Source organism: Heteronotia binoei, chromosome 3, assembly GCF_032191835.1.
Source record: "Heteronotia binoei isolate CCM8104 ecotype False Entrance Well chromosome 3, APGP_CSIRO_Hbin_v1, whole genome shotgun sequence".
Lineage (NCBI taxonomy): Eukaryota > Metazoa > Chordata > Lepidosauria > Squamata > Gekkonidae > Heteronotia > Heteronotia binoei.
Genome location: NC_083225.1, coordinates 41,095,563 through 41,118,400, shown reverse-complemented (window position 1 = coordinate 41,118,400; position 22,838 = coordinate 41,095,563). Strand labels below are relative to the sequence as shown.

The window sequence follows — 22,838 nt, the reverse complement described above, 5'->3', positions numbered from 1 at the left end:
TGAGAGAACCTGTCTTCTCAGACACAATATTTGGCATAGAAAAAAATGCCCCCAAAAAATCTGCTTATGGATGCTAACTTAGTAACTATACCTACAAAGGTATAATAGCTATACTGCCTATGTATCATCAGCTTTCATAAATTGTATTTTCCATGCTAAGACAGATTTAAAGCTAGGAAGCCCTGCAGAATGAACAAAATAAGATGTGGGAGTGGGGGGAATCAGGCAACACCACAGTTAAATTAGAACCTCTAGTCAAAAATAATAATTTGAAGATTCATGAATATGAAGCAGACCAAACTCGCCCCCCCACAGCTATGTGGCCTTTGATTGTTAGCAAGAAATCAGGATAGAAGATCTGAATAAATCGAAAATATGCACCTTGCTGGAAATAGGTACCTTTTCCCACCTCTACGTGCAACTGTTGAAGACAATGCAGTATAATCAGGAGTTAGAAGAACAGAAGTAAAGATAACTTTATTAAGATTCAAAATATCCAAAGCAGGAAGCTAACAAAATAAAAGCCTACATTAAAATGCCATTTGTCTTTAAAAAAGATCTCTGAAGTAAGTCCTATGAGAATAAAAATACAATGAACAAAACTCTCCAGTTTTCAAACACCAACATTACAAAAATTGCATTACACAGCACTCTAAAAATGTGAGGGTGTTTTCCCACCCCCCCAGTTGCAAGATTACCTATTTTGGTAGCTAAATAAAAGTGATCTATTGTCTTAAAACAATATTAATGGTCAAAGAATAATTAAGAAATCCTTCATCATAACTTTCACCATAGGAAAGCTGTAAGATGATCAAGAATAATGTGCCGGATTCTTTAGTCACTGAGGTCAATTCTTGCATACAAATCTTTACAGCAGAAGGGGACCGGGGGGGGGGGCTTCAGAAAGTGGGCCATTCATCTGAACCAAGTTCAGAGAATTTCCAGCACTGTGAAAAGATATGTTATGCAAGCACATAGATGTATTCAGTGGGGGTAGACTGAACCAGCTACACGGAGACTACAAAGAAGCCCTCCCATGGCTCATGAATAAGTCGAGGAAATGATCAGAAAAAAATAGAGAGATGTTTAGACAGATGGCCCACTTAAAATGCCTGGGACAGGGCATAAGCAATTTTAATGAAACTTTAGATCTAGCACAGAAATTGTGGTTTTCTTCCAAAAGGAGGGGAGGATCAAGAAAGGCAAATAGAAATTTAACAGTTCATTTTATGACACAAAAAAAAGACAAAGCATTTTCCAGCATTATTTGTTTAATAAGTTCACATACATAAAAAAAAGATCCTTCATAGTGCCTTCAGCAATGGATAGGAATATAAAAGCATGGAATGGATAGATTAAAGGAATTTTAAACAGAAGCTGACTGCCAAACATAACAAAACAAACCAAAAAAATTGAAGCTTTACTATTGAAGTGCTTTCAACATCTTCCAGTATAAAAATTCATAACAGTACCAAAAAAGAGATAAAAGCAGCATTTTCATTTTAAAAAAAACTAAAATATGTAAAATATTCTATTTATTTATCATACATTAACACACATGGACATACACAACTTGCTTTTCAGTCCTGTATATACTCTGTTTCTCTTTATGTTAAGAAAGAAAACTACATTACAACACAATAACGTGATAATTCTTGAGAAGCTCACAAGGCACGCCATCCTTCACATACTTGCTCAGATTAACTTAATAAACCCCTCTGTACGACAGCAACTGTCAATTGAGCTTTATAGTTGCTTTCATATAAAACTAGCAGAGTTCCTGTCAACACAATACTCAGTATTTTATTATCTCCCATGCTAGGCAACAGGTGCCAATGACTTCTATGAGAAAAGGAGAACAAGCTATAAGCTGTCCTTCCTTTAGATAACAAGGATTCCAGTATTTGGAGGGAAGGGGTGCCTTTGCCCTTACTCCAATCGTAACCCCAAGCAAAGCTCTTCCAAAAGTAACCATACTCCCCCCACACCCACAAAGATTCCTAACGAGCCCCCACCCCATCCCTTTCTGGTCTAACTAGAACATAGCTTGAAAACAAATCATATGACTGGGCCAACTGTAGGGGCCTCAAGGGAGACCAGGTCCCCCAATTTTGTCATCTCTGTCTCTCCTTCACCCAGCTATATAAAATTGGCTATTTTTTTCATCTCCACAAGAGCAGGTTTGTCAGGAGAAGACCAGAGATCTCCTGGAATCACAACTGATCTTCGCATTCCAGTTTCCCTGGAGAAAATGACAGCTTCCATGGATGAACATTATGGCATTGTAAGTTTAAACTGCTGAGGTTCCTCCCATCCCCAGGCTTCACTGACAAATCTCCAGAAATTTCCAAACCTGGAATTAGTGAGAGACATAGCACACTCGTAAGCACTACCACACCCATCCAAATCCACTGAAATCAATGGGCTTAGAAGAGCATAACTCTATTCAAGAGGATAGAAATGACCTCTAGACTGAAAGAATATTATCAAACTGCCAGAACCAGGAAACCAAATGGCTTACAACCTTGGCCTGTAATTGCTTTTTGTAAATGTTACAAGATAAACACAGTACATTAATGTTAAATAAATCTGCTAAATAAATATAATGTATTAAAGGAGAACCTCAGTCTGTGTAGAAATGGCAAACACCTTTATCTGATTCACTGATTCACCTTTATCTGATTCATTACTGAATTCCTAGATGATGGACAATACAAGGAAAACGAAAAAATGTGCCACTGTGTTAGTGCCAGGACTAGAATTAGTTAGTGCTATGGTCAAATCTCTGCTCAGCCACAAGGTTACACAAGGTAAAATTTGGGTTAGTTACTATGTCTCAGCATAACTCAGGAAATACAAGATTAAAAAGTCAACAATGTGCATACATCTAAAGAATCTAAAAGCTGCACTCAGGTATTAGGTAGTGCCAACAGCAAAACATATAATGCTTAACAACAGGAGCAAGCAACCTTTTTGGTCTTAGTTTTTTTTTAAAGAGTCTACCAGAGAAGATGATAGTGTGTTGGTAAACAAAGAAGGAAGGGATGAGTGTTGTACTTGGCCAGACATATTGAGATCAAGCTGAACTTCACCAATGCTGCCAGAATCTCAAGGACAAGTCTTGGACCCAGGTGGTTATTGCCTAGGTGTGGAAAGCAATAATGTCCATTGCCTTCTTCTATGCTGCCACTGCCAGCAGTGCTCTTCGCACCACAATGTCTTGCCCTCAGTTGCAGGGGTGGAGTCAGTTGCACCACAATGTCTTGCCCTCAGTTGCAGTTGCATGTCATACAGATAAGTATGGAGTGCTAGGGATTGCTTACCCTTTTTTTTACATGACAACACAGTTAAAAGACAAGCCTGGAGACCTCCAGGTCTAAGGAGACACTTGAGAAGTCGAAGACAGAGGCAAGGGTAACAGATGCTATCAATTTTACCTCGGCATAACAATAAGGATTTCACTTACTTCAACAAATCCTTCCTGAGTTTAAACTGGTTCTGAAATGATAGCAGAATTTGGCTTTGGATTCTAAGTGAAAGTCTCATTCCCTGCAATATAAAATCTACAGCCTACTTTTTAACTCTGGGCAATTTGTCTAGCAGTAATTCCAAGCTGCTTTCCTACAGCAAACCAGTTGCTTCCTTACAAGTTGCTATCTTCCAGACAGTGTTCAGGCCTACTCTGACACACATGTCAATCAATGAATGGCAGCTTTTGCTTGGACTTCGTTCTGGGTTACAAACTCCATTCCATCTTCGCTCCTCTTCCAGCTTCCTGCAGTCTTTCCAACTGTTTGGGCCAGGCCTTGTTAAAGCTCAGAACTGGACATCCACCAATCATACAGTCCCCTCCGTCAAACAGGGAAGGTTTAGATCTTAAATTTTCAAAACGTTTTCTAAAGAAATACAGGTTTATCAAGGAAATGATCAACAGCAGTTGAGCCAAGTAACATCTTTTATGAATACCACCTAAACAGAAGTATCCCTGAACTATAACTATACTTTTGCAAGGTGAAGAGTTTGGTGTGTACTCAAGCAACGAGACTGCCATTCTCTGGGGAAAAGTGAGCAAGTGCCTGTTCTCAGGCTCCAGACTTGGCTGGTCTCATCACTCCAGTGGGAGCAAGGAGCAGTTGTAGGAAGTAATGTTGTGTGATAAAAGCCACAAAGATTGTCAGATTCCTAGAGCATCATAACATCACTTTCTGGGAGAACAAGAGATTGGATTTATACCCTGCCCTTCACTCAAGAGTCTCAGAGCAGCTTATCATCGCCTTTCTTTCCCCACAACAAACACCCTGTGAGGTAGGTGGGGTTGAGAGCTCTCCCAGAACTGCTCTTGAGAGGAATCGCTCTGAGAGAGTTATGACTGACCCAAGGTCATACCAGCAGGTGCAGGTGGAGGAGTGAGGAATAAAACCTGGTTCTCCCAGATTAGAGTCCACACACTTAAGCACCAAACCAGAAGTGATACACAATTTTGCTCTGTAATACCTCATGCTATAGCCTTAATGCTGCTATGATTTCTTTTAGTGTTTCCAAGGAAATAAAACTTTGTATTGGGGTTGTCTGTAACCAATTCACAACCCATAAAGTCATCCTGAAGTACTTCTTAGTGTTTTCCTCTCAGACTAGATTATATCTTGTCAAAATACATTTTTTTAAAAATTAAAATGAATAATACTACATTAATACTGCAATACTACAAAATTAAATACTACAAAATTTAAATTGAATAATACTACAAATAATCCCTTCTTGGCCTTGTGACTAAGATCAAGTGTAGATAAGATCTACTCAGTATGTATAATTATATCCATATTTTCAACTGAAACTGAAAATTGTCTTGCTCACTGATAGTCTCAGATAAGATTATTTTAAACTGATTCATTTCAAGGATCCATTCATTTTAAATTTGAACCTGTTTTGTTGTTTAATCTTGAAAACCAAACATTCTAGGTAGTCTGGCAGGACAGAAATATAAAAATAAATATTTGGTTAGGAAAAAAAATGCAAAAGTAGTGAGTCCAGAATTAATGCAGAAACAACCTTTGGAATTAACCCTAAGAACATTTTAAATGGATGTGGGACTGTTAGGGCTGCTAAACAATAAGTCATGATGGTTACTGAAGATAATTATGTCACTGAGGGGGGAAAAGGTCACTAATTACAATCCATTTACCACATTTACTGTTGAATTTTTGTAAAAAGCAGTTGGGTGTGTTCACTAGCATTAATTCTTAAAAAAGGACTCAACCAATGACACTGCATTGGGGGGGGGGGAGTGCTTGAATATACTTGTGCATTTCTTTAGTTAATAAGTAAGACTATTACTGAACATAGGTCAACTTCAGCCCTGGCATATCAGATTTCAAATCAGTAGCTCTTTCAGTAAGAAAATGTTAGATTAAAATATAATATGCTCTCAGGAACTGAGTTCTTGTTAGGAAAAAACTACCAGTAAATTAACTGCTACCATATGTTTAACTCACTTTGGCCAAATTCGGCCACAAAACCTTGCCAAACCACTTTCTGGCAGAGAACAGGATAAAGTAGCTTCTACTCTGACTTGAAAGAGAGCTTGGAAATTAACAGAAGAAACTGAATTTAAAACCTACTATTAACATAACAGTGCTTAACAAAATATAATTCTAACAAAGCTGGTAAATATATCTGGCTGGATCTATAAAGCACCAGATCATCAAAAGAAAATCACTTTCACAAGTGAACAGGAAAAATCTAGTAGAATAAATAAAACAAACTCAAACTGCAATATCAAGCATGTTATTTTCCTAAGGCAGATAGGTTTTCTAAAAATGTTTATGATTATGCTAGCTGTGCAAACTTTCAGAATTATATTTATAATATCTATTTTCTTGCCACGATCTAGGCAAAAACAATCATTGTCCCAATCCTGGTTAAGGAATATAAAACCTAAAGCAGAAATTATAACTCTGTAACACTATACAACTGAAAAGAAAATTTTCAGAAATACATATTTTGGAGGACTAAGATAAATGAATTTTGGCCTTAATTTCTATAGCAGAATAATAAAAATCATTTTTATAAACAGATTCAATTTGTATTCAAGGCTAATTATTATATATTATTCAAATACAATGTAAGAATTTGTAAGACATTTACACATTACTTGCAGCTCATACACAGTAACTTCCTTATAAACATGAAGTACACAATTATCTGGGGTATTTTTTAACAGGAGAATCTCCATTCTGCTGAGCCATTCCAGATTTTGCTCATAATCACTTTGTTACCAGATTCTCTTCTGACATTTTACTTTAAAACTAAACAATTTGTGCTAAGGCTTGAGATCAGAACATGAGACTTCATTTCACTGCAAAACATACCCACAGTTTAAAGGGGTTAAACAAAAATGCAAACATTTAATGCAACATTAAGTATGTGAAATAAAAACCTGATTGCCTAGGGGAAGCATGATATGCTGTTACCCTAGTGACAGGTTTTTTTAAAAAAGATTGTAAGCTGAATGGCTGTATGATATGAAATTAAAATGTTTCGCATTGAACAATCCAAAATGAATTGGGAAAGGTTAGAACAGAGGAGGGAGAAATCAATTCTCCAATGGCAGTGGTGAATAGAAGAGAAGTATGAATAGGATTTGCCAGTGGGGTGCAACAGCTGCCAAATATCCTGCAGCCAAAGAACTACAATAATACTGATGAAGTGTGCAAGAGGCAAGAGCTTTTGGAATCACTGCTGAGAAGAGAGGAGTACTCCGACAATAATGATGCCATTCTGGCCCGTACAGCAGAATCAAAGGAAAGACGCATCTTCAAAACTGCAATCCCCAACTACTCACATCCTGAACAATCAGGATCCAAGGCCATGCTGAACTAGTTCCATGAGCCCAAGGGAATTCTTACACATTTTTTCTCCCTCTATGCAACTGCAGTCATAAGGCAAAGGCATTTCAAAAATACTTTATAGTATGACATTACATAAGGGTCAACAGTATAGACCGAACAAAAAAGGAAGACACTCCACTAGGTATGTGCGAGCCCTTGGGCAAGCCTCAAGTGTCTCTTTAGATCCTGGTCAAGTGTATCAAGCATGCTATGGATCAGAAATCAATATGTGCAGTTGTTTAAAAAAAAACCCAAATAAACCTGTAAATCAGTTGTTATGCACCAATTCTGTTCTCCCTTTCTGTTAGTAAACACACAATGACCTACACAAAAGATCAACTGTCCTAGAATAACCACCTCTGAACTCATTAGAGGTACAAATGGTAAATGAGAGGCTAAAAACAGGTTCTCCTAGCAAAATCCAGCTCACCTTTCTCTCCTCCCAAGATGTGATTATGTAAGCACAATAGTGGTTAACGCTTGCCATATGAAGGGGAACAGGACATTCCTTGGTGCATACAGGATACACCCAGAGGCTACTAAACAGTTCAAGGGAGTCCACAAAAATATTAGCCTGAAACAGCTCTCCTCTAAGCAGGCAGGGATTGTCACTTTATAAGCCACAAGGCACCTTATAAGGTACGAGGCAAACAAGTCGAAAACAGGTAGAAAAATATGACAGCGTAAATACGCTCTCCTGATACTGTAATTCACAATTCATGGGTTCACTATGTAAAACCATGAGCATTTTATTCAAGCGTCTCAGCTCACTACAGCAACTTCAACAGATGGACATGGGGGGGAATAATGTTAAAAATGACACAGAGATTCTGTGCCTTGTAGTAATACTCTAAGCAGGAAATTATCTTCAAGTTGTCAAGCCATCCATCTTTACAGAAATGTTTAATTGTAAAAAAAAAATAACATATTCAAATAAATGTGGTTTATATGTTTTTAAATGTAAAGCATCAGAGTTTAACAGAGGAAAGAGTACTAGTTAGAAGAATAATGAACCAGAGAGATACTGGGCACAGGACTGCCAATTTCAAACCTTAAGGAAGCTACAGAAACTTTCAAATATGCTCAGAACTGAAAGCTTTGCCAGAACAGCTTTGAATTGCACTTTGTCAGTTTATGGGAACTAACCAGCAGGCTTGTATAAGCCTGTATAGTATAGAGGTAGTATGAGAAGTCTCCCCGGCTCAGTCAGAAATCTATTTAGACTACCTTGTCCCTTTTCCACTCCCTTTTTATTTTTAATTATGGAGGGCAATAATGGCACACCTGAGATAAAATATGTGAAGCAGCAGATAAATGCATTATATAGTTAAAGTAATTACAGCAGCATAAATATGATGGACTTCCTTGCAAATTTGCAAAATTTACTGTTGGCGTAATTTAGAGCCCACAATTCCTTGCAGTCCTGCTCTTTTTTCTCTTTATATTCCACTAAAATTTAAAGACATTGTTACAAAATTCTTTCCCTTTCCCTTCCTGATTCCTTTGATATTTGCCACAATCACCATTCATTAAGGTTCATCTGAAAGCTTAATAATTTCAACTAAATAACCCAGTAAAACTGATTCCCATGACGATTAATGATCAATCCAAAAAACCTTCTGATCACCTCCTTCACATGCCATGGATTCAAAGGAGATAAACTTCTCAGATTGATTGCATACTATCCCACCCTTCTTCCAAAGAGCTCAGGGTGATATACAAAAAATTCGGAAAACAGATTTAGCTGCCAATGCAGGTAATACAACCATCTCCTCAGGTAAGTTAGGATCAGAGAAAGACTGGCTCAACATTACCCAGTGGACTTCAAGGGAGAAGAATTGCCCTGACTTACATAGCCCAGGCAAGTCTGATCTCCTCAGATTTTGGAAGATAAGCAGGGTCAACTCAGGCAAGTACTTGGATGGGAGGCCTCCTTGGAATACCAGTAGTTGGGATGACAGGGGCAGGCCTTTTTCAGCCACCTCTCTAAATATCCTCCAGACTCCCAGTAGGGGTCAGTCACCAGAGGTTGCCATCACCTCCAGGTTCAGACACACACACAAAATATAAAAATACAAAGAGAGCGGGGGGGGGGGGGAGGTTAAGCCCCAGGCTCCCTAATCGAGTACTTGAACCACTACAACACAGAGGGACAATGAGGCAACAATTTCCAATACAAAAGACATTTTAAAATATCTTTAGATTTAATGTATGCTTTGGGTTTTTTCTCACATATTGTATCCCCTCTACCGATGTTTTGGTGCAACTTATGAACCCAAAAGAACCTTCAGATGGAGCACTTAAAGACAGATAGGCATCTACCAGCTCTATTTCACAGTCTGAGAAAGTATGCGACAGTCTGGTTTGCAAAACTGATGTAGTATTATGTGGAACAAATACAATAGGCACAAGGTCTCTGAACCAGCAGTTCCTTTGTCTTATCCACACCATCACCAAGAAAATGTCTGCTGCTTCCTAGGAACATAATATGTCCTTATTTTAATGAAAAGCCAAACTTTTCCCACATGTTCTATCATGGGGTAAAAGAAGCACGCAGCGAACGACAAATTTTTCCAAGCCATGAATGATGAGAGGCCAAAACCAATAGAGATATTAGGAAAATAAATGTAGTAGCCAACACAAGCAACACATAGGAAGTGCTGTAGGCAATTGGGCCGAGAAGTGTAAACATCACATTAGTAGACCCATGAGAGAGCTTGATACAGCCACACCTGGAGCATTACTCTCCAATTCCCCTGCCCAAACTACTAATGAAAATAAGACTACAGCCAATACATCAGTTGAACATCAGTTTTGGTTTGCAAGGGCCTCCGCTACATCAAACAAGGTGGACTCACTTAAGCTAAAACGTTTCCACTGGAAACTGGATTGTATTCTATCATGACAACTTAGGACCTTTTTAAAAAAAAAAATGATAATGTAAAACTGATCTGCAGCAATGGGTGGTGCCCCACTTGACAGCATGCCAGCCTACTGAATAAATAAAGGAAATTCTCAGTAAAATAGGTTAAAACACCAAACAATAAAAAACAATCATCCACCATTCACAGCTACTTCCTGTAGGAAATCTTTGTGCCTGCATTTAGCAATTTGACCCTTGTGATATTGAACATTTAGATAATTAGCTTAGGGAAAAAAAGGAATGTTGCAATTTCCCCTAATAAAGCTGTTTGAAAAATTATCAGGAAGATAGATCATTTAAAAAAACCTTTAAACTCCATAGGAGAAAGCAAAAAATGCAATCTACACTTATGTAATAACAACATAATCCACCTCACAATATACTATTATATTATAATATATACTAATTATACTTGTATTCCACCCCACCAAATAGCCCAGGGTGACATATATAATTTCCCCTGCCTCTTATCCTCATGGCAATCCTATGAAGTAGATTAAGATGAAATACAGTGAGTGATCAAGGACACCCAACCTGCTTCATGGCTTAGTTGCCATGAAATCAAGTTTCCCCAAGCCCTAATAAACATCATAAGAAATAATGCCAGCTTCCTCAAATGAACATAGAAAATTACAGCACAGTCCAGATCTGCTGTTTTATGAGCATGCATCTACAGAAAACCCTCACACTAGTAGAACTCAAAAATGACACAAAAATTCTCAGGACTGCCATCTCATTCAGCACAAAAAAAGATTGTCCTACTCTAACTCTTTCCACTGTTAAGGGGAAGTGGGAGACAGGAGGTATGCAGAATCAAAGAAATAGGAATGTGCAAGAAAGTGAACACACAATTACCTGGATCGCCATTGGCATATCTTGTAATAAGTGGTTCAGGCTTTTGCCCAGTCCAAGAGAGATTCATGGAAAGGAGAATAAACTAAGAATAATACCATGAATAACTATGAATACAATAACTATATAAACCCATCATAAGTCAAGCACAAAGATCTTCAAGCTTGAAACTTTGTCCACAGTGAACCTTCCAAAGTGATGACAAGTAGTACTTTGGGTGTCTCCAAATACTGTATAATTTAATGTATATTGTTTTGTACTACAGAGTCACAAAGCACAAATGTATCTTAATATTTTAAAAGTTTGGCAGAGGCAGATCTTAGTTTACTGAAGATCCAAATATATGCACTGATCCATCAAGCCATTAATTTTTGATCAATTTAAAGAGGTACTCCAATTAGTCACTCAGTGGATGGCCCAAGCTAGTCAGATCTTGGATTCTAAGCAGGGTTGGCCCTGGTTAGAACTTGGGTGGGAAACCACCAAGCAAGGAATCCCATGATTGCTACTGAGATATTAGCAATGACAAACCACCCCCAAATGTCTCTTGCCTTGAAAATCCTGCAGGTTGTCTTAAGTCAGCTGTGACTTAATGGCACTTTTCACTACCAGATTTTAATTATTTTTTAACAAAAAAAAGTTATAAAACATAAAGATGGAAGGCTTCCCTTCTCTCACACAAGGAATGCCTCTTCTAAAATGCTGACTCTAAGACATAGGAGAATCGTCTAAACACAAAAAAGAGTATGTTTTTCCTTAAGACTTGTTTATTCAAAAGCAAATTTATATAGATATAACCAAGTAGAAATGATGCATGCAAGATTTTTTCAATCAACTAACAAATGGATATGGGAGCCATTTTTAAGGCTATGGTGGCAGCCACTAACCCTAACCCATAAAGCCATATGCCTATCTTACTATTTATTTACTTATTTTTGTGCACACCCTTTCCCACAAGTGGGCTCATAGCAGGAAGTCACATAATAAAATAAAATAAATACCAGGCAGGAAGTCATGTAATATCAGAGTAAGGTGACTGGAAGAAGAGGAGACAGTGTTCTGATCTCATCAGTGTCAAGGCAGGTCCATGGACAACAGACCATGAGAAACTGGGTCAGAAAACACAAGCTGAGCACCAAGATATGTAATTACTGAAAATAACAAGCCTTAAGGTCATCTGCTCCATTGCTCAATGACCAGCCTCACCATCACGTTGGTCCTTGGAGAACACACGCCAAGAAAATCAGGAGGCAGGGCACTAGTAGCAAATCTTTTCAGAAATCAGCCAACAAACAAACAAAACCACTCTGGAAGCTCTGTAGAAGCTTGCTATCCAGCAAGTGATACTCTGTGACACAACTGCGGGTCTTGGTCCATGGGTTGAAAACAACTACACTCTGTGACACAACTGCAGGTCTTGGTTCATGGGTTGAAGACAATGACACTGAACTACCCAAAAAGTCAATTGCAGAAAATAATATCTAAATAGGATAGTACTGTGGTTACATTTTCTTATACCACAATCTGGGTTTGGGACTATATAAATTTCTAAAGTTTTTTAAACAGGAAAATGAAGAATTGGATCCACCCAGCATCTTCACTTAATCTCACCAAATTGTCCTTACTACATTCCACATAGCCTTTGAACATGCAGATCCTGTAATCCCCAGCATAACCTTTTTAGTTGGTCAAAGGAGATACCTCTGATCTACTTTCACCAGTAGAAAAGTTGGTTGGAATCAACCAAGGAAGAAGACTATGACTGCAGATTTATATCCCGCCCTTCTCTCTGAATCAGAGACTCAGAGTGGCTTACAATCTCCTATAATATCTTTTCCCCCACACACACACACACAACAGACACCCTGTGAGGTGGGAGGGACTGAGAGGGTTCTTACAGCAGCTACCCTTTCAAGGACAACTCCTGCGAGAGCTATTGCTAACCCAAGGCCATTCCAGCAGCTGTAAGTGGAGAAGTGGGGAATCAAACCCGGTTCTCCCAGGTAACAGACACTTAACCACTACATCAAATTGGCTCTCAGGACTTCTGCAGTTAATTGAAAAATCATTTTCACTGGGCAAGAAAGGCACTGCAAACTGAGCTAATACACATGTTCCTATGTTTTAACAGGGTCAGTTTGAACAAAACACAGTGAACAAGGTCTGTGTGCAGGGGAGACTGGAATTAATTGTATATCAGCTGCCTCCACCGAAGGCCTGGTGGAACAGCTCAGGTGGGAGCATGTTCCACCAGGCCACGGCCAGGGCAGAAAAGGCAGATATGCTGTTTTATGCTTTAATTATTAATAAGAAATTACTGGATAATGCATAGTAAGTAGGTTTCAGAAATATTCAAAGGTAAACAACTAATGCTAAGCATGTTTAGACTTTCAGACACTTCCTCCCACTCTGAAACAGAAATAAGATATGGCACAGGCACTGTTCAAATTTATCTAAATTACCTTTATGGATACTTTTCATAAAACAAAACAAACTGAACAGCCAGTTATCAGTAATTCATTTTTTACTGAAATAAATATTCATTAGAAACCCTTTTCATAAAAGATAGCTTATAAGTAACATGAAAACTAGTTAGTTGTTGTGACGACTGAAGGCAAGCAAAAAGCTAAGAGACTTAAAGGAACACAGAAAGATTTGGGCTGATTAGTAGCAATTGTTTTTGAACAATAAAATAGTCTGAAAATAGAATAGAATTACAAAAGGAGGGAACAGAGAGCAGTGTCATTAGAACTCTTTAACAGTTTTACTACTCAGATGTCAAAAACAGCTCAGATGTACATGGGGATTTTTTATTCTTTTTTGCACACAGAAGTTAAAATGATAACCCTGACGATCCTAAGGTTTCGTCCTGCTACTCTGCTTTCATCCAGTACAGCTGTCAGCAACAAAAGCTAACACAGCCTGTTCAACAAAAATTACGCCAGTGGCTCTAATTCACCATCCTGTAAATGCTTGTATTTGGTCACTAGATAAGGATATGACTTGGTTCTCCCAGCCTGGACAATAAAGAACTTTATACCATTGGCACACAAAATTCCTTTACTGCCTTGATCCTCCCTCTTTGTGGGGCAATGCTGTGCTTTGCTCAGAACTGAAGCTGCAACACCCAGCTTAAAGAGCAAGCTGAAGGTCAGAGACAAGCACAGTTCATGATTTCTGACACAACTTCAGGGAGATAAAGTAGCCCAAATAGAGACTTAAATCACCTCTTCATGGTACCGAACAAAGGGTAAAACAAAGGTTTTGTCTCCCCTTTTGCCTCTGACACTCCTACATGTAGAGAGGTCATGCTCTCTGCCCATTTGCTCTGTGCCATGGGGAACATAATAGGGACCAAATAGTGATGAGGTACTTTATTTTCCAACATCCCCCAGAGAGTTTGCCTCATAAAATGTTGTGTATTTCAGAGTCTTGCATACTAGTTGATAGTCATGTCTGACAAGTGCACGGTGATGTTTGTCACAGCAAATGCTTTTTCCTTAAATGATAAAAAACATTATTGAAACTTTTCTTTTTCAGCCTGTTTTGTTAAACAATAATTAAGGGGCCCCAGGGTATGGCCTGAAGGCTCATGATGGTAAACCCTTGCAGAAGCTGAGCATGTTTGTGTCTGCTAAGTCCCTGCATGGGAGACTGCCTGGGATCCCTCCGTATACAGTTTTGGTGGGAAAGCAGAGATATAAAGTAATCAAGTCGATCAAAAGTTTTAAAATCCTGAACAATTCCTTCTGCTCTGGATACACTCAAATATGATAGTACAGTCATACTGATCTAACCTAGGAAAAAATAAATCAAAACTTAAATTTTGGATTGCTGAAACTAAGCCTCAACATTCCAATGGTTCACAGCTGCCATTGTTCTTTAACGCCTCTGCACTATATAAGCACACTGCACTGAACAAAGTTCTGAAAATATTTCAGTTTAAAAGAATAGAGTTGTATATACCTAGGGGAAACGGATCCTTCAAAGAAACCAAGAAATTTTAAATAATTTATAAAGGTAGGGACTTTATTAGGTTAGGAACCTAAATATAATTTCCTTTCTCCTATAAAAGTATTCTGAAGTCCAGAAACCCTGAAAAATAGTACTGAACAGTTACCATCCAAGTTATACTGAATTAAGAAGACTGTAGATTTATACCCCGCCCTTCTCTCTGAATCAGAGACTCAGAGCAGCTTACAATCTCTTATATCTGCTCCCCCCACAACAGACACCCTGTGAGGTAGGTGGGGCTGAGAGGCCTCTCACAGCAGCTGCCCTTTCAAGGACAACTCCTGCGATAGCTATGGCTAACCCAGGGCCATTCCAACAGCTGTAAGTGGAGAAGTGGGGAATCAAACCCAGATAAGAGTCCGCACACTTAACCTCTACACCAAACTGGTTCTGGCATAAAATATTATGCAGAGCAAAGTAGGATTCTAATAGTGCAGTCCTGTGCAGCATTAAACTCTTAAATTAATTGATGTCAATGGACTTAGAAAGGTCTAGCTCTGTTTAGGAATGCAATGACAATGAGGAAACATTTAAAGGTCAAATATGGTTTACATCTCCAAATTTCAAAGGACACACACCAGCATAGTTCAGCTTAAGCCACTGTTTCTGTTCCTATGAGACCACTATTCCTTCCTAGATGGCTTACATCCAAGAATATGCCTGTTAATTTTTTTCCACCTAAATGATCCGTTAAACAAATAAGTTTACACTATGAATGTACTCTATGGTATTCTGAAGATTTAATTTTGCCACTAGTTTCAGAATCCAAATAACTACTTTAGGCATGCTCCAGGACATGTGGGTTTCCAGTGAAATTTGTAACTTTTTTCTTTCGATGTAGCAGATTTTCCCTGATAAATCATGAATTGTTCACAATTCTGAATTTCAGGTACACTGTAACACATGGTATTGGAGAGGGGCTGGTATTTGAAACAACATATTTGTTGGATAAGCATGAGCTAGATGAGTGGCATCCAATGGATTCTCACTTTTATCTTCTTTATAGTGTAGCACACTTTGAGCACAGGTTATTCATCCATTCAAAGGAATTTGGGAAGTGGTCATGCTTAAAAAAGTTTACTTTTACACACAAATGCAAATTACATTAAGAAGTCTGCCAATGCTCAAGACCACTTCTGAGATTTATATATAAAGATGACATTAATTAAGGAGTTCAAAACATGTAATTTTCTAACAAGCTTACCTTGAGGTACCTTGAAATCTCTGTGCTCTAAGTTGTTCAGCCACATACAAAGACACTGTTGTTACTAAGAGCTCTCTTTTTTCAGAATCTGTCAACTGGTGTCCTGGATTTAAAAAAAAATGTTATATGTATCTGAAATATCAACAAAGGAAGTACTTTACTTATTTATTCACTATTTATTTTGCTCCTATTACCTCCCATTGCCTAATCTCTCCAGTCCTTCTAGTCAAATTCATATTTAAAATCTCACCACTAACACAATCCAAACTCTAGAACACTCTGCAGTGCAGCCAACTTAATGGAATTTCAGAATCTGAAATTCAGGAGTGATTTTATATTTTCAGCTAATGCTGTCCATTCTTGCTAAAAATAATCCAAAAATGGAACAAATGAAATGAAACTACAGTATCATATGACATACTGTGACTCATTCTGGTAGCAAATTCTTGTGGGCATCTAAATTCACTCGAACAGCATGTGTTTCAGTTCTTCATTTCCTAAAACAAGGGTGGCCAACTTGTTCACAGTGGGAGACCATATGTCCAAGCAGTTGTTCAGGACCCAATCCAAAGGACTGGCAAAGGGAGACACATAAAGAGGCTTGCATGCGGTCACAAAAAGTTTCTGAAGTTCATTGCTACTTTCTGTGAAGAGTGATAACAGCTAGATCAAAAGTAGCATCCAAACCTCTCCTGTGCTGTTTTTGAGGATGGACAGCACACAATCCTATGCAAACTCATGCCAGAAGTGATACTGCTCAAGCAAAAAAGCCTTTGAAACCTGTACCGTGCTGGCAAATTGCTAGTCTTTTGCTTTGCCTTGGAGGAAGTCACTAAGAGGAAGAAAAATCACCTGGATATTTTTATATATATACCCATTTTTCTCCCTAATCGGTGACCCCAAGTGCCATTTCCCGCCACTCCTCCATGTAATTCCCACAACAGCAACCTTGTGAGGAAAGGTAGGCTGAGAGGTTATGAGGGGCCCTGGGTCACCTGGCAGGCTTCCATGAATGAGCAGGGGATTTGGGCCCTGTCATCTCAGGTCCTAGTTCTGCCAATAGGCTGCCAGTTGGCCATATTTCTCCTGGAAGATACACCCTTTCTGTAATGTGGTGAGGTCAATCAGCTCTAGTAGAAAAGGCTACAGTAGTTTATCTGTTCTCCTCCCAAGCCAAGAACAATACAATTAGTGATATTTTGCTGAGTATTCTAGAAAGTAAAGTGGTTAAGGCAAAACCTTCTGTCACCCATTTCAAGAAGACTGTGAGACTGGGATCTTACTACTCAGTTCAGGAAGTACAGTATTATAGGAACATGAATGCCTTCAGAAAGCCCATCACTAAAGTATGCAAAGCACAAAAAGTGAATGCCTTTTTCAAAAAGCTGCTTTGTGCTGATGAAAGCTGACACGTGAGGAACATATACACTAGAAAATTAGCCTGAACATGTGTCAAGTACTCCACTCCAAGTAAAAATTTAATTAAAAGTTGCCAGCTGAGGTTAATAGGAAATCTGTCAGGATATTTCTTAGAATGAAGTTGTTAAAAATGTTTATTTTATTGATCACTGAATTTAAAAATCTTATTCTTCTCTAACACATGGGTACTTTGTCTTAATCAAGTCCTATTCAATTATCATTTTCAGACATCCTGTTTTGGAACATGAAAGGAATGGCTGATCTTTTTTAAAAAAAGTTAACTTTTATTTTTTCCAAGGAAAATAGTTTTTCAGAAATTGACAGCACAGTTCCACTTATTTAAATAGGATTTTATTTGCATACAGCTTGTTGGGTAAAGAGGCTTTTCCTATTCTCCTTTCTCCTCCCATCCACATTCTTGATATAAATTTAAGGATCTCAGGGCCAATTCACTCAGTCTTTTCTCCACATGATCCACAACTGCACAAAGAAAACACTATGTGGACTGGAACCACAGTCAGGTAGACAATGATTCCCACATTAACAATGGCAAGACCATTAGAGCTCTGATTATGGAAATCATAGCTGAAGTTTATCTGTTCATCAAATGGTTGCCACAACACTATTTCCATATGATTTGGTGCTAAAAATAATTGCAGGCAGGGCTTATATTATTATATAAATGACCCTTCAGATTTATACTCTTTTTGAAATAAATTTATACTCTTTTTGAAATAAATTTTTAGTCCTTTTAAATTTTTCGAAAGATGTTCTAAAATTACGAGCATTTATTAGTGTTATTACATTTTTGTCCAACTGTTAGTCTAACAATTAAATATTAACAATTATATTAAACCTTTGTTATTAAGTTGATTACATCTCTTCATTTTCCTCTATATAAAAATTCATATAGTTATTGGGATTAATCTTTTTTTAAATTATTAATCAGGAGTCAGTTGTTAGTTCTTTATTATTTTATTATTGTTCCTTTTGTTGAATGGGTTTTTTCTTGTGTTTTCATTTGATCTACTGTTTTTAAAGTATGATTAAATTGATTAATGACTTCATAAATTAATTACTTCTAGTTGTTTTGTAAAATCTAGCAAGTTCCCACAAGTATATCAGCAAAGCATAGATTTTGGTCACAACACCTTACTGAATTTCAGCTGTAAATTATCTGATCTAATCATACCATATGAGTAAACGAGCAGTATAGTGTATATATATGATAGAAACAGAACAATATTAAAGGAAGAAACAAGAATAATATGTTAAAGTTAAAAAATGAGCATAATTTATAATTCTACTGCAAGATGTTTAATTCATTATACTGTGGAAATGTAAAGCTAATAAACATTCGAAAAACCTAAAAAGTGCTATATATCTAATTAATGTTGTCTATGACTGATTTATTTTGTTATTTCTGCATCTCTTTTTTGCCTTATTTATAATCAGATAATTAATGTTGTCAAGCTACAGTAAGAATTGCCATTTTCATTTCAAAATCTGACACAATCAGATTCAAAGTAATCTCTCTAAATTTATGCCTTGGGTACACTAGCAAGCACAAATATTATAATTAAAGTATAAATAAAAAGTTAGGAGCATTATTTCAGTTATCAACACCCCTCTATCAACTAAATAGTAGCTCAATGTTCAGTTCTGCAGATATGCTGTAAGGGAGAAAAGACTTCTGCAATGTATCTCTGGACTTTGTGCAAGTGAAGAAGAAACATCTCTCTACAGGAGAGGTGATAGTCACAATATACAGTAGACCATTGCTGTTTGTGTATTTATAAATCACATTTTCACTTATTCACAGAATCTGATCAAGTGCTGAGGTCTCTGGCCTGTTTTTACCCTTACTGCGCCATCATCATAATCATCACATAATTGTTAAATTTAATGAAAAAATGGTTGCTTTGCTAGAAGCAGCAGAACCTTGCCTCCCTGTAGTTGCAGATTTTGTAGTTCACTGGGTTTTAGGAATGGATCCCCCATGAAAGGGGAAGGTCTTCCCACTAGTCTTTGGTAGCTTGTGATGGGTTGTACCAACAGCTGCACAAATATCATGAGAGTTATTGTTTATTTGTTTCCTTCATTTATAATCCAGGTTCTCCAAGTGGCTTGGACTGTTCTCCCCTCCTCTACTTTATCCTTACAACAGCCTTGTGAGGTAGGTTAGGCTGAGACTGTATGACTGGCCCAAGGTCACCCAGAAGCTTCCATGTGTGGAAATGGGGAGTCAAGCCTGGGACTGAAGAGATCCTAGTCCAAGGGTGGCCAAGCTGGCTTAATATAAGAACCACATAGAATAAGCATCAGATGTTTGAGAGCCACAAGACATGAATGTCAGATGGTTGAGGGAGGGAAGGAAGGAAGATACATGGGTGAGGGAGAGGTGGAAAGAAAGCAATGTTCACTTTAAATGCATTTTCCAAGCCACCAGCTGTCTTGGAGAAGTGATTTAAAGAGACAAATGCTTTCTCCGGTGGGGGTGGACTTAGAGAGCCACACAATATGTGTGAAAGAGCCACATGTGACTCCCAAGCCGCAGTCTGGCCACCCTGTCCTAGTCAGACACTCTAACCACTACATCATGTTAGTAAGACAGACATTTGGAGGAAGTTACAGAAGCTTAATAAGTAGATGTGTAAATGTAAACACTTAGAAGTAAAACTGCTGGATACACATTGCCCTAATTCTTGCTCTCAAAATACCAAAATATTTCTCTCCAGAGTTTAACTGCTCAGTCTGACAATTAAGAACCAACTTGCATTACAGCTGTTCTTGAAAATGAGAATAATCATTAGTTCAATTTTATAATACATTTTTAAAATATAAAATATTGGGCTGAGATTAAAAGTTGAAATAATTAGAAACCTATTTCAGTAGCACAGCAGCATTAAAATCATATATATATATATAAAATCAGAAATAACATTTCCATTGAAGACTCACCTTTAAAGCCATCTGGATACACGTCAGGCAGAAACTTAGTACTGATATCACCCTGGACAAAGCGTGGATGGATTATCACTTCTCGTAGTAAGGCAATATTATGGGCCACACCTAAAAGTAATGTTTAAGTCATGTTACACGATTGGGTGCTGGAAGAGACAAGGAAACCCAGAATAGAATGGACATGCTAGGCAGATACATTTAGAGGGACTGACTGGTGCTTGGGATAGGGAGAAAACCAGAAGCACTCAAGCACAGGAAGATCCAGATGTGAAACATCTGAATAAATGATATTTTATAGCACTATAAAATCATTCATTCTGAAAGCCTGTTCAACATAATCAAAAAGAGAAATTTCAAGTGAGGCATAAATGATCAAACTTCACAATACTAACTAGCTAAAGTTTTACTGTAAGAGAGACAATATCACTGGAAAATTCCATGGGACAGAGAAGAGGAACATTTTAAAGGTCAAAACTGACACTCTTTTTCTGTTCTTTCACTTCAAAACTAAACATAGACATATTTTTGCATTCAGACACTAAAGAAACAATTCAAAGACTATATTTTCCAGTGGAAAGATGTTAGCTTTTTGTTAACCCCTCTTAACATAAAGAGGCAGTCTAGATATTACTGATTAAAGACCACTTCTTAGATCAGCTCTTTCTTTGGGAGAACAGATGTTTTGGGAAAAAGCAAATTAGTGTCAGAAAATGCACTGGTGGGAGCCACAGAGCCCACTGAACCATGTTGAGATTACTGTTGTAGAAAATTGTGGTTTTTTAACCAAACATAATCCACATTTCATGAAAGAAACTTAGAATTTTGTACAATGAAGAAGAAAAGACACAAAACCAAAAAATCTGTCACATAATTAGTGCAAATTTACTTACACACACACTCACCTGAATAAGTACAATAATAGTAAACTTTTGGGTCTTGTGGGCCTAATGAAAGCCATAGACAAGGGTCTCTGGCAAACTTGCCAAGGACGCTGAGAAATATGGCTTTGTAAATTAAACAAATGAAAATAAGCTACCACCACCTTCACCCCAAATGGATTGATGAGGACTAAAGCACACACAGACACACACATGCACACAATCCCCAGAAGGGACCAAATGTTAAGAATAGCAGCATGCCACTTAAAGGGAATGAAAGGGGTGATGGAGGGAAACAGGTCTTTTTTTAGTCCTTGAAAGTTTAGAGAATCATGGAAAGATACAGACATGTGGTAAAGGATTCCAAATAATTCATCCCCTCTGCCTGCAATTTCTCAATATTACAGCTTGCAATAACTTTAATGAAAAACTCAATGAAACATTTTGCTGTCCCAAATTGCTATGCCAAGACTTTCTAATATGGTGCCTGTGGGCATTGTGGTGCCTGCTGAGACCTCTCCTGGTGCCACCAAGTGTTTTTAGAAAATGGGAGGCCACGTGGGGCTTTTGCCCAACAAGATTTCTGATTAGTTACTGAAGATTTGCTTGGCTGTGCAGACTTTTTTTTTTTTTAATGTTGCTTTGGCTGCAGCTGCCAAGGACCTTCACTGTGTGACCTGAAGTAAGCTATGGCAGTCATTTTGTGACTGGGTGTATCTCATGCAGCAGCCATTTTGTGACAGCCATATTATGGCTGCACCCACCACCCTGCATCAGGTTTCCGAAGGTGCTCACAGGCTCAAAAAGGTTGGGTACTTTTGTGATATGCAATCTCTAATGAGGTGCAAGTTGATCAGTTGACACTGCTCTGTTATGTTTACTGACTGCCCTCAAGAGCCAAAATCAGCCAGCACTTAGTTTCAGTCCAAGCTGTACACAAAACTCCTGCAATCAGCGACTCCTTCAATCCTGTCAGCCTTTGTAGAGTTCAAAGAGAAGAGGAAGCACATGGTATTCAGACAGCAGTATCAAGGAACATTATGTATATGCAAATTAGAACTTCACTAAGCCATGTATTTTCTCACTGCTGTAAGGAATTATAAGACAATCTTGAAGTATCTCTAAAATCAAACAAAAGCCAACACAACTTAAGCATAACTGTAGTGCTACAGCCTCAACAACAAGACTTCTAATACTCCAAGGCTAAAAAAATTTCAAAGTATGATTTGCAGTTTACCGTGACCTCAGTGAAAGTTCACAAGGTATCCCCCATGTGTGTGAATAACTATGAGGCTACAGAAATCTGGACCCCTAGAGGAGTTTACTCCTGGCAACCTGCTGCTTCCAAAACACCAGCCAGACATTAACCCCACATTCTCACAGGATCAAACAGAGGCCAGCTTGCTTGCACACTGAACTATATATTACATCCATCCCACAATGATATTTCCTTCTGCACCAATTGGGGGTGGGAGATCACACTTTGTAATCCAAGCAACCAAGACTGAAGCCACAAAACCTTAAGAATAATCACCTCTGGTTTGGTTTTTATTCATGATAGGGAAATAGCTGGCTAACAGGAAACAAGAATAATGTCGTAGATTTGCTGTTCTAAGTACCAGGAGAAGAAACTTAATGTTAAGATCAAGCAAACCTTTAATTCTACTGTGCTGGGTATAACAGAAAAGGAAAATACA

The 22,838-nt window shown here is 38.0% G+C and overlaps 1 protein-coding gene across 1 annotated transcript in view; it reads right to left on the bottom strand.

Moving 5' to 3' along the window:
* PCCA (propionyl-CoA carboxylase subunit alpha) overlaps positions 1-22,838 on the bottom strand; it is a 336,154-nt gene that overhangs the window by 148,360 nt on the left and 164,956 nt on the right. The window contains exons 17-18 of the mRNA XM_060233665.1: positions 20,261-20,371; positions 15,881-15,983 (exon numbers count right to left, since the gene is read on the bottom strand). Coding sequence (XP_060089648.1) covers positions 15,881-15,983; positions 20,261-20,371 — 214 coding nt within the window. The remainder of the gene's footprint in view (positions 1-15,880; positions 15,984-20,260; positions 20,372-22,838) is intronic.